Here is a 13,249-nt window from a genome sequence, read left to right as displayed (position 1 = left end):
TTTGTATCTCCGTTTCCTTCATTACTTACTGTTGACTTTATTGATGTTGCCTTGGATTTCTGCTTGTGTCAGCAGCTCTTCATAGGCGTCTCTTTCTTCTTCGGAAATACAGTTATTCTACAAGACAAAGTCTTTACTGATTCCTGAGGTTAAATACAAGGTTTCCAATCTCGATATTCAAAATCCAAATGCCAAGAGTGAGAAAAATGGTTTACTTAGATTCGTTTGAATTCAGAATAAGCACCAAAAAGTGCTTGCTCTGTGTAAGACACTGGGGTTACATACACCTGGCAAGGATGACGAAGACAAACAAGAGCCCTAGTGACTCTCTGAAAGTGTCTAACTGTCTCTTGTGGGAAACATTAGGTTGGACCACTTGATATTGCCACTTTGTGTAGACTGAAGCCAGTGGAATATTGGCAATTTCATTGCATTCAGTCTAATAAAATCGACACCATAAATAACGAATATACGTAGAACAGACTCTGTAGAATTACACACTCAGTTGGAAAGAACACTCGAACAAGGTGACAACCGAAGAGGTCCTGGAGGAACAGGGCAGAGAGGGGAACAGGGTGTAGACTACAGGATTTGGTGAAAAAGGCAAGACAATTTGGCAAGGTGGGCTACAGCACACAGCCAGAAAGATGGGGAGGTTGGTTGGGTATCCTGGAAGTTTTTTTTTTTTTAATGTTTATTTACTCATTTTGAGAGAGAGAGAGATAGTGTACAAGGGAGAAGAGCAGAGAGAGAGAGAGAGAATGAGAGAGAATGAGAGAGAGAGAGAGGGGGAGGGAGGGAGGGAGGATCTGAAGCGGGCTATGTGCTAACAGCAGCGAGCTCCGTGCAGAGCTTGAATCCTTGAAATGTGAGATCATCGGACGCTTAACTGACTGAGCTACGCAGGTGCCCCCTCCGGAGGCTTTTTAAAGCCAAGTGAAGGGCCTGTACTTAACTCAGTAGGCAGCAGGGAATGCAGGGAGGTTTCCAGGGGCTGATATGAGATCTATAGTTGAAGATTACTTTTGCAACCTGTAGCTCCGAGAGCGGTTGGTTCGGAGAATGGTAGGAAGCAGGGCCACACTTGAGGAAGGTGCTGGAAGAACCCTGAGGCATGGTAAGGGGGGAGGGCAAGGCTGAGACAAGAATGGTAAGACTAGAAAGTGGGAGACAGATGTAAGCCTGGCAAGAAGAGGCAACAGAATGCAGTGATGGATATGGGGGGCACAGAAGGAGTTCTAAAACATGGGGGACGTCTTTCCAAAGTGAAGTCAGTTAGGGGCCCATGTGTGAGAAGGGCAGGGTAGAGATAAGCACTCTTCACTCTTCCTATGTAGTGAGGGGCAAGGCCCATGGGACAGAGATGAAGTCACCTGGAGGAGCATTAGAGGGCCTGGTAGCAAGCTCCTATCACTTCAGTGAGTGGATGAGCTTAGGAAGAACAGAGACAGATGGGATTCAATGTCAGACCTTAAAGAATTCCCATACACAGAGGCAGGAGGAAGAAGAGACACTAAGAGATACAGAGGAGAACCATGGCAATAAAGCAGCAAGAAGCCACGTGAGTCAACAACCTCAAGGCAGGTGGTCAGGGGTGGGGGGGAGGGCACGAGTGTGCCAGATAGCGCCAGAAGCCACCAGGTGAGAAAAGTTTGGGAATGGAGCCGAAGCTGATGTGGCAAGAGCTTGAGGAGGAGAGAGGTGGCCAGGAAATGGAAGCTCTACGTGTACACAAAGTCCACAGTCATGTAAGACACGTTGGGTCAAGTCAGGATCAGGCTGCCTTGCAGAGGACGCAAGGCAAAATATGAGGGTGAACTAATGGGAGAAAACGAGGAGAGTGAATTTAAAAACAGCATCTCTCAACTTCACCGCAATGAATCATTACTCTCTACTAATGAATCTAAAGGTATCCTGGCTAATACAAGGTCTGCAGGTGATGCCTCACGAGGGAAGATGTTTAGCTACTGTATCTACACTTCCCAGGAAAGTAGTAAAAATTTACGACATGACCTTTAATCCTTGCAACTTGGAAGAATCATCATAAAAGGAAACCTCTTTTTTTTTTTACATAGTGCATAGTCTTCTCTTACCCTTACATTTCACCCAAACCAACGGCCTATGGCTACAGAGACCACAGCCAGTTGATTTAAAAATGTCACTTTTAACGATAAGGCTTTTTTATGCTCATAGCCATAGTACTAGGAATCTAATTAAATACCTTCAGTCTTGCATTTTCCTCTTTTCTCTTTTTGGCTTCCCAGAGTTCCTTCTGATACTCCTGTGCAAGGTTGTCATCTATTAAAGTTAAAACTGCATTTGGGTTTCTTAGCGTTATGATGGTTTGCTCTGCTATTCCTTTTTCAATAGCTTCATTAATGGCTATAACTGCAGCGTGCACTGAAAAGAGAAAAAAAGATTTTTATCAGGAAAGACAACATGGACAGCTATAATGACACCACATAATGTAAGCAGTTTGCTTTGTTTTAATTTACTTTTCTTTTACTTTCTTCTCTGGCTTCCAGTAACAAGGGCAAAAGAAGAGACCCTAGACACTTCCCAGAGAGCCCCTCCGACGACCTCTTCACCTGCTCATCTATCTTGGGTCCTGTCTCCTAAGCATCTACCATGTAATCTGTATTAATTTACTCAACCTGCACTGAAAGCCTCAAATGAACCAAACACTATGTCAACCACTAGGGGTTTGAAGGGTCACATGGACACTTTTAAAGTATCAGGTTGTTTCCAAATGGTATCTGTAATTTAACTTGCAACGCTAAAAGACAACTGTAGCAATGTACTCTACCGAAGAAAGCAAAGGGCCAGGACAGGACATAGAAAACAAAGAAATATTTTGGAGAATAAAGATATTTCTAAAACGTTTTAATTCAAACTGCACAAGTAGATGTTTAAAGACTAAATCAATCCCATGCTTATATTTTCATGTGCTCAACCATCTACAATACATATAATAAAAACTTCAAAAGGGGGCTGAAGGTATTTTCTAAACATTCTATTTCTTGTAACCAAAATCAACGAATAAAGTATAGGTGAATCCCAGGTCAACAGCAAGTTCTGATTTCAGGAGACTCACAAGCAGCTTCATCCACTGACAGTTCATTAGCCAGAATACCACCTATTTTGCTGAAAGATGGCATCTGTATTCCATATTTGTCCAGCTCCTTTCTCATATTACTAATTTCCTCCTCTGAAAAAAACCAACAACAAACAACATCAAGATGGAGGTAGGAATGAGTGTATTCATGTCAAGAAATGTCTTCATCCCCCAGGTCTCTCTCCCCAAAATTCAAGGCTTATTTTTCTAAATAAAGAAAATCAAAACCACGACGCCATTATTTAAAAACAAAAAGAAAGGAAAAAAAAATGTCTTTATCAAGAAGGTGGGACATTTCCGAACAAGAACCTTAGGAAGGAAGGAGTCAACCTCAGTTTCTCGTTTCACAAATGTGGGGAAAAGGAAAACTGGTCAAAGACAAACAAGATAATGTTTTCTCCTCTGATCAGTACAGAAGAAAAAGGGATTCGATGATGTCAAAAGGAAAAAAAATATAGATTCATTTTCTTAGTAAACAACCACGTAAAAATCGTAAAGATAAAGAAGAGTACCTGTGAAGTCGACTTTGCCCAACAAATCCTGGATTTGGGGGGCTATCCCTAGTTTGAACAGGTATAAACTGGAAGACAGAACGTAAAATTATGAGAAACTTCATCATATAAATCTCAGAGTTACAAATTACTTCAATCTTTAAAAAATTTTTTTTAATGTTTATTTTTGAGAGAGAAAGAGAAACAGCATTAGCAGGGAGGGGCAGAGAGAGAGAGGGAGACAGAGAATCCGAAGCAGGCTCCAGGGTCCCAGCTGTCAGCACAGAGACCGATGTGAGGCTTGAACTCATGAACCAGGAGATCATGACCTGAGCTGAAGGATGCTTAACCAACTGAGCCCCCCAGGCACCCCCAAAATTACTTCAATCTTTAGGGCTTCTTTAGTTGAGAAAGACCTAAGAGATGATCTCATCTAATTCATTCATTTTATAGATGGACCAGCTGAGGTAACATAGTCCTTGGTCGACGGGGACTATAACCGTAGTCTAAGTCCCAAAGTCCCATGGCATTTCTGTAGGATCAACTAACTCTCTACCATCCATTTGTAGGGAGAATAAGAAACATGACTGATATAAAATCGTAGGTAATAAACCCAAACATTTCCTTGGATATTCCTTGTAGGATTCTTATTTTTTTGAAAGTACAGCTCAAATTTTAATTTCCTTTTCAATATTCCTTTAAGTAACATTTGAGGAAATAATTTGTTTTACATTTTCTGAAACAAATACAGTAGCAAGACTATTAGCAGCTGGGGAGATGTTAATGACAAATCACGATATGGGCATACTACTAAGTGGAAGATGGAGAATAAACTTTCTGTGTGCATATGTATGTGTGTATTTCAAACCCCTTAAGTAAGGATGGCACCCACTAACCTACCCATAATTTGACAAAAGTTGCTGAGGGCTAGCATCTCAATTTTGCCAAACATGAAAATATATGGTCATGTGGCTTTTTCCAATCACTGAGGCACAGTTTCTGTTCCATATTGATTCTAACCTCCTCAGCCCCAAAGATTAATCCTATCAGTGAACTAAAAAAAAAATCTGTATTCACTTTATTATCAGTTATGATATATGATGATGATGATATATAATAATGATATATGATATATGATGATATATAATGATGATAGGTTTGTAATTTATGAGATTTTTAACTAGAAGTTAGAACTTACACAATAACATAAGAGAAAATGAATTGAAAATGATTTCATTGGCTTGAAATATTTCAAGATTATCATGTCAGATGCTGATGTGAGATATACCTGAGATTATAAAATACATAAAACTTCATTAAAGAAGTTCAAGATTAAGCCTTTTTAAATGGTATTAAGACAAACTCTTAAAATGAATGAATATTCAATTTAAGGAGTATGCATTTCAATTTTCTCTGGTCATTTCTTTTTTTTCTTTTTAATGTTTATTTTTGTGAAAGAGCACACGTACGCATGCACAAGTGAGGGAGTGGCAGAGACAGGCGGGCAGAGGATCCAAAGCGGGCTCTGCACTGACAGCAGCAAGTCTGATGTGGGGCTCGAACTCATGAACCATGAGATCATGACCTAAGCCAAAGTTGGATGCTCAACTGATTGAGCTACCCAGGTATCCTCTTTGGTCATTTCTGTACAAAACGATCTTTTGAAAAAATAACACATAGTCCACATTAAAAATTAGTGATTCATGTTAAAAAAAAATTATACAGAAAAGCATCATCCAAAGTTAAACACTAAATATTTTGACATAAACACTTTTAATGCTATTTCTGGAAATATCTACCCATAAACTCACATAGTATTCATTATATGAAGGTACTGTATTTTACCTATCAAACTGCTGACCATTTAGATGTTAATTATTCACCATTACAAATAATGTTGCAGGAGGGGTGCCTGCGTGGCTCAGTCGGTTAAGCGTCTGACTTTGGCTCAGGTCATGATCTCGCGGTTCGTGGGTTTGAGGCCCGCATCGGGCTCTTTGCTGACAGCTCAGACCCTGGAGCCTGCTTCAGATTCTGTATCTCCCCCTCTCTCTGCTCCTCCCTGGCTCACACTCTCCCTCTCAAAAATAAAATAAAAACATTAAAAAACTTGGGGTGCCTGGGTGGCTCAGTCGTTTAAGCGTCTGACTTCAGCTCAGGTCATGATCTTGCGGTCTGTGAGTTCGAGCCCTGTGTCGGGCTCTGTGCTGACAGCTCAGAGCCTGGAGCCTGCTTCGGATTCTGTGTCTCCTCCTCTCTCTGCCCCTCCCCTGCTCATGCTCTGTCTCTGTTTCTCAGTAATAAAATAAATGTTAAAAAAATTTAAACAAACAAAAACATTAAAAAACTTGGGGCGCCTGGGTGGCTCAGTCGTTTAAGTGTCTGACTTCGGCTCAGGTCATGATCTGACAGTTCGTGGGTTTGAGCTCCACTTCAGGCTCTGTGCTGAATGCTTGCTCAGAGCCTGGAGCCTGCCTCGGATTCTGTGTCTCCTCTCTCCCCCTCCTCTGCTCATACTCTGTCTCATTCTGTCTCTCAAAAATAAATAAGTGTAAATTAAAAAAAAATTAAAAAAACATTTAAAAACTTAAAACCCCAAATAATGCTACAGGAAACCTACCTATATACAGATACATATTTGTGTATGTATCTTGTTACAATAAATCCCTAAAAACAAAACTGCCACCTTGAAAGACACACAATCAAAGCTTTCAAAGCTTTCAATACATATTGTCGAATTGTGTTCTAAAAAGAGATGATACTCATTCTTTGTGAGTAAAAGTTAACAAAACACCATTCCCTCCGTGAAAGAATCTGACTTCTTTCATGGTGTTTTTTTTTTTTTTTTAATTTAAATCCAAGTTAGTTAACATACGGTATAATAATGATTTCAGGAATAGAATTTAGGGATTCATCACTTACACAAGCACTCATCCCAACAAGTGCCCTCCTTAATGCCCATCACCCACTTAGCCCATCCCCGCACCCCAAACCCCTCTAGCAACCCTCAGTTTGTTGTCTATATTTAAGAGTCTCTTATGGTTTGTCTCCCTCTGTTTTTATCTTATTTTTCCTTTCCTTCCTCTATTTTCATGTGTTTTGTGTCTTAAATTCCATATGAGTGAAATCATATGATATTTGTCTTTCTCTGACAGACTTGTTTCACTTATTATAATACCCTCCAGTTCCACCCATGTTGTTGCAAATGGCAAGATTTTCTTTTTGATCATGGAGTAATATTCCATTATTTATATATATGTCATTACACACACACACACACACACACACACACACACACACACACACACCCATATCTTCTTTATCCATTCATCAGTTGATGGACATTTGGGCTCTTTTCATTATGTGGCTATTGTTGATAGTGCTGCTATAAACAATGGGGAGCATGTGCCCCTTTAAATCGGCATGTTTTGTATCTTTGGATAAATACCTAGTAGTGCAATTTCTGGGTCACAGGGTAGTTCTATTCTTAATTTTTTTGAGGAACCTGTTTGTTTTCCAGAGTGGCTGCACCAGTTTGCATTCCTACCAGCAATGCAAAAGGGTCTCCCTTTCTCTGCATCCTTGGCAACATCTATTGTTTCCTGACAGGAATCTAACTTTTAACTTTATAGCTCTGTTCCCCTAGGAACCTGATAAGCATATTAGTAAGCATAATTGCTGAGGCCAAAACACCTCATTCATAAACTGCATCTTGACTTGAAGGAATTATATTAAATTTATTTTTATTTTTTTATTTTACAGAAAGAGCATGAGTGGGGGGAGGGACAGAGGGAGAGATAGAATCCAAAGCAAGCTCCATGCTCATGAGCCCCCAACGTGGGGCTCAATGCCATGACCCTGGGACCACTGGACCTGAGCAGGAATCAAGAGTAGGATGCTCAACACACTGAGCCATCAGGTTCCCGTTACTTGAAGGAATATGTTTAGGTGTTCCTGAGTTTGGGGACTGCTAACTTGCATACTCCTTGTAGGGAACTGGGAAGCCCATTGGAAGGTGTTAAAATAGACATTGGCTCCTGGGGCTAAGGTCCTATGCCAAGAAGGCTCCTGCGCCCACCAAGGGAAGTCTCACTCCTTAGCACCTAAGCTGTTACCTAGCCTACAAAAGACAACAGCCTGCAGATGGCTCTGTGGTTAACTGTGTGGAGTGTCACGACGTCTCCCACTGAAGAGCAAAGACTTGTTGTGCCAGCAGACTAGTTTTCGGGCTTCTCTATCCTTCTGAGCAACTAGGGCCAGATGTGGCTTATAGCAGTTAAGAGAATGGACACTTAGCTGAACCTAAGAACCCACTGATGACTGGGACCTTACTCCACCACCTATCCAAGAGAATGCCATTTTCTTGCTTCGCTTATCGCCACAGAATACTATCCATGAAAATCTAGCAAATCTGAGAGCCAAAAAATGTTAAGTCTGCATTCTCTTTTGTTAGTTGTTGAGGGTAAACATTTTTCCAAACACATATGGTTCCATGGCCCTTTTTTCCCAGGAATGCCCATTAATGACATTTTGAATTTTAAGTGTTTTTTTTTTGGGAGAGTTTACCTTTCTTTGATACCCACTTTCCCTCAAAACCAGTATCAAAGAACAAAGAACAAATGACATTTTAAACATGGTAACTAATTTTACTATTGACTTCCAATATGATATTTGTATCCACAGGTGGAAAACATATTAGACTCTGAACATTCGTCAAATTAAAATAGGAATTATGTATTCATAATTCAAAGCTAGAAAGACAGGATACATCCCTTAGTTTAAATTCAAGGTCTTTAGAGATTATCAGGGATAAAAAACTATTTACACAGCCTCTACAGACTTCATTACCGAAGGCTCACGCCAAACAAGTCATTAGAATTAAAATTAGTCGGCTGACATTTTCAAAACCGTAATATTTTATGAACCACTTCTCAACTCATTATTACATGGGACAACTATTCCTGTTAGAACGAAGACCATATCATGCAGAACAAATGAAATGTCACCGTCTTCAACTGTTCCTCTGTGGTAACAGGTACTACAAAATGAAACAGAATTGGGACACCAATTTGACAATAAATTATATTTTTTTAAAAAATTTTCAAAAAAAACACAAAAAAATAAACAGAACTAAACAGATAGGAATGGAAAAGCTTCAAAAGAATTTTAGGAAAATAAAATCAAGCCACACATTAAGAAATGATAAAAAAAATTGTATCTCTTCAGTTAGTACCTAATTTGCATTTTCCTCTTCTCTTTTTACGACTCAATTTAAAAATATACATGACCTAATTTACAAAAAACTATAAAAATAATTTAGTATGAGAAACTGAAAATGTGACAGTAAAATTTAAGTAGGAGACACACATAAAATGTCTTCTAAGAACCCATTTTATATCTGTAATTAAGTGTTTAAAGTTTTTTTTTTTAAGATTTTATTTTTAAGTAATCTCCACACCCAACGTGATGCTAGAACTCACAACTCCAAGACCAAGAGTTGCACGATTCACTGAATGAGCCAGCCAGGTGTTCCTCTTAAGTGTTGTTTTTTAAGGCATAATACTTGTATAAATACTCTGCTAAAGTTTGAATATACCTCAAAGTTAACATTCTTTTTTTTTTTTTTTAATTTTCTTAAGTTTATTTATTTATTTTGAGAGAGAGAGATAGCACAAGTCGGGGAGGGGCAGAGGGAGGGAGACAGAAAATCCCAAGCAGACTCCGTGCTGTCAGCTTGGAGCCTGATGTGGAGCTCGAACTCACGAAACGGTGAGATCATGACCTGAGCCAAAACCAAGAGTCGGACACTTAACCAACGGAGCCACCCAGGAGCCCCAAAGTTAACATTCTTAATCAAAAACTAAGCTAATGAATATCTATTATCCTTGATATATTGGCACTTCTATTTCCCCACATATGCAATGTTGGGATAATCTAGAATTTTATTTTATTATTATTTTAAAAATATAATTTATTGTCAAGTGAGCTAACATGGAATATATACAGTGTGCTCTCAGTTTCAGGGGTAGATTCCCATGATTCATCGCTTACGTACAACACCCAGTGCTCATCCCAACAAGTGGATCATCTAAAATTTTAGATCCATCCTTTCATTTTCATGTTACATAGTGAAAATTTAGGCAACTATACATTTGATTAGTTTTCCTAATTTCATCTGTATCCAATTTTCCTCTTTCTTAATTTTACTTTTGTTTTTGTTCTACTTAAGCATAAGTGTTCAGTAAGTATATGTTAAGTAGGTAAGGTGAATAAATTATAAATAGCACATGGTTTACTATTTTCATTTTCTCCTTGGGTGTCGCTTCTTCTTCTTCAATCTAATGCCACTTTCGGAGTGTTGGTTTCCCTCAAAGGTCTGGCATTTCGTGATTTGGGGCTCATCTAGAGGCTTGAGACTCACTTTCTGCCATTGTTGACCACAGGATCCCCTGACAGGAGCCAGCCTTAGGGAGACTGCGTGGGAACACAGGGCTGACACCACAAGGGTGCCCCATGTCCTGCCTTCTTACATCGGGGCTCCCTGTGCTTTCATGGGGTCATTAGCTATCTTAGGGGCTTTCTTGGGGTCATTAGCTATCTTGGGGACTGGCATGCTACACTGCCATCAGCATCTGCACTTACTGCTGCCAGGAAGGATCAAGTCAGTGGGTCCACATTCAACAACACTGATTTTGGAGCTCTCTTTTTCCTGCTTCCTTGGAGCAAGCCCCAGGACAGCTCCCAGCTCTGCTGCATCCTGTGATTTGTGTGCTGGGTTCTTCTGTCTTGTTTCTCAGTCAATCCAGTCCTGTCTTTCTGGCCAGTGGATGGCATTCTTTCTTATTGCAAGTAATTAAAAAAAAATTTTTTTTTAACGTTTATTTATTTTTGAGACAGAGAGAGACAGAGCATGAACAGGGGAGGGACAGAGAGAGAGGGAGACACAGAATCTGAAACAGGCTCCAGGCTCTGAGCTGTCAGCACAGAGCCTGATGCTGGGCTCAAACTCACAGACTGTGAGATCATGACCTGAGCTGAAGTCGGACACTTAACCAACCAAGCCACCCAGGCGCCCCAGTAATTTTTTTTTTTAATTACTACTTTAGTAATTTCATGTCAGTTTTGGAAAGGGAGGAGGAGAGTTGTGCTCAGTGACCTTGACACAACTGTTTTCACATTATTTCCTTCGTCTATCCATTCATTTAATCACTATGCATGGAATATCTACCATGTAAAAAATATTTTCTCTACCACACTCTTCCTAAAATAAAGGTGTTTAAGCTTCCACAAAACACAGGTTTGTTGATGAGGCGCCTGGGTGGCTCAGTCGGTTGAGCATCCAACTTTAGTTCAGTTCATGATCTCACAGTTTGTGGGTTCGAGCCCTGCGTCAGGCTCTGTGCTGACAGCTCAGAGCCTGGATCCTGCTTCAGATTCTGTGTCTCCTTCTCTGTCTGACCCTCCCCTGCTCATGCTGTCTCTCAAATAAATGTTAAAAAAAAAAAAGAAATTTTAAAAAAATACAGGTTTGTTGGTAATAGAAATTGTAACTATTATACTAAACAAAAGTGCTAATTTTCCCCTGTGGGACTGAAGAAATTAGGCGAATTATTTCAATGATACTTTCTACTTCTCCATTATACGTTGTAATACTTAATACAAACCTCAAATAAGCAAACATCCTGGTTTAACTAAAACTTACCACAAGGTGGTGCTAAGAAGTTACCTTCTGAATCAAAGAACCTTCACTTTTAAAGTTATTTCAAATAACAGATTTTCTCAAATTAGTATGGATCAGTTAGAAATCTCATTTGCATATAGTACATACATTCGCCAGAAATGTCTAAATGTTAATGCATTTTTTTTTAACTTGGCTTCAATTTTCAACAATTATTGCTTCCAATGTTGAACTTTAAATTATTAGCTCTTAAAAAAATGCTACTTGTCACGGTATGGGAGACTGATAATGAATTTCTGCGTGGGAGGCGCTTCTAAGAGGATTACTCAAAAGGGCAGTTTATTCTGTACTTATCCACTATTCCAGTGCTGAAAAGAACCTACAAGAGCACCCCTCTCCTTCCCAAGCATTTAAATTCAAATGAGACCATTCATTACCTGAGGCATATAGGAAATACAGAGTCTTGATCTTGAAGCAATAATTTAAAAAACCCGCCTGTCCAATATAAAAAAAAAAAAAACAAGACACCAATTTCTTGGAGTTCTTCAACACAACTTTTTAAGCACCTTTCATGCCTAACAGTCAACACAAAGGGCTAAGAGGGTTCCAAAGGAAGCCAAGGAATTAATATCACCAAAGCTTTGCTTCCCCCAGATACGAAAGCACGTGGTGTGAAATAAGGAGTCTCTTATCACGCCAAAGGGAAAGCACACTTGTATTGCTTAGAGAGGCAAGTTTCAGAGAGGTTGTCCTGAGGTAGGTAAAGCACCACTGGTCCATGTGCTCCCATTTGTGTTAATAATACCCGTTCAAGCACAGGAAGCAATAAAGTAAAAACAAAAAAAAATCTATCAGGGTTTATCCTACTACTTTCAATATACACATTAAAAGGTGCCATAGCAATGAACTGCACACTCGGAAGGCAGGGACTGAATTTGCTTCAGCTTTTCTGGATCAAATCGTCGGCAGCTCACTTTATGCTGTAGGATGTGAGATGAATGGCTGTCAGTCCAAGTGTCAGGCTGACCACGAAGACCACGGGACTGGAATCCTAAGACCCGGATCGCGGTCCCAAGACTGGCGCCACCTAGATGTGTGGCTCTGAGCAAGTCACCTAGCCCATGCTTTTGGCCCCCTCATCTGTGAAAGAAGCATCGGGACTAAAATAACTTCTCAAGGTCTTTCCAGTTCTGAGGTTCCTAGATTTCTCATTTTAAAACTTCTTCAAATTAACAGCCTAGAGGCCTGTGCTTACGTTCAAGTTGGATGCTGTTGTTAGAATTTTCTTAGGAGTGTGGAAATACCTGACTCCCTTCTGCTACGACTGAGCCAGTAACAACCCAGGATCTGGTGTCACACAGCCTGGTTTTGAATTCCAACTCTGCCATATACTAGCTGTGTGACCTCAGGCTCTCTGTACCTCCAATGACTTGGTTATAAAATGGGATTATTAACAGCCTGTACCACACAGGTGTGCTGTGAGGATTAAGTGAGACTGCACCTGTTAAAAAGTACTTTGAATAGTGCCAGGCATCAGTTGGTTAAGCATCCAACTTTAGCTCAGGTCATGTTTGTGAGTTCAAGCCCCCATGTCGGGCTCTGTGCTGACAGCTCAGAGCCTGGAGCCTGCTTCGGATTCTGCGTCTCCCCATCTCTGTGCCCCTCCCCTGCTCACACTCAACCTCTGTCTCTCAAACTGAATAAATGTTAAAAAAAAATTTTTTTAAAGTGCCAGGCATAAAATTATTTGTTTTATTATCACTATGATCCTTGTTAAATAAGTGTGTCCTTTATTAACAAATGAATAATAAGCAACCTAATAACAGCACATTAATAACTCATCACATCAGTTTCCCCATTTTCGACACTAAGAATCTTTTACTATTTTCCCTCACTGGCTCCATGTTTGAAATCATTTTTTTCTACAGAACCAAATTATTTTCCCATCTTTGTCACATACATCAC

At 39.8% G+C, this 13,249-nt stretch overlaps 1 protein-coding gene across 2 annotated transcripts in view; it reads right to left on the bottom strand.

The window, feature by feature from the left end:
* The window catches only part of IQGAP2 (IQ motif containing GTPase activating protein 2), a 294,057-nt gene that overhangs the window by 115,303 nt on the left and 165,505 nt on the right, over positions 1-13,249 (bottom strand). For both annotated transcript variants that reach the window (XM_042941451.1, XM_042941443.1), the window contains exons 6-9: positions 3,628-3,695; positions 3,095-3,208; positions 2,222-2,400; positions 30-117 (exon numbers count right to left, since the gene is read on the bottom strand). In XM_042941451.1, the coding sequence (XP_042797385.1) occupies positions 30-117; positions 2,222-2,400; positions 3,095-3,208; positions 3,628-3,695 (449 nt within the window). The remainder of the gene's footprint in view (positions 1-29; positions 118-2,221; positions 2,401-3,094; positions 3,209-3,627; positions 3,696-13,249) is intronic.

The sequence above is a fragment of the Panthera leo genome, chromosome A1 (genome assembly GCF_018350215.1).
Source record: "Panthera leo isolate Ple1 chromosome A1, P.leo_Ple1_pat1.1, whole genome shotgun sequence".
In the NCBI taxonomy this organism is placed as follows: Eukaryota; Metazoa; Chordata; class Mammalia; order Carnivora; family Felidae; genus Panthera; species Panthera leo.
The sequence above is the reverse complement of the archived record's forward strand: the minus strand, read 5'-3'. Positions and strand labels throughout refer to the sequence as shown.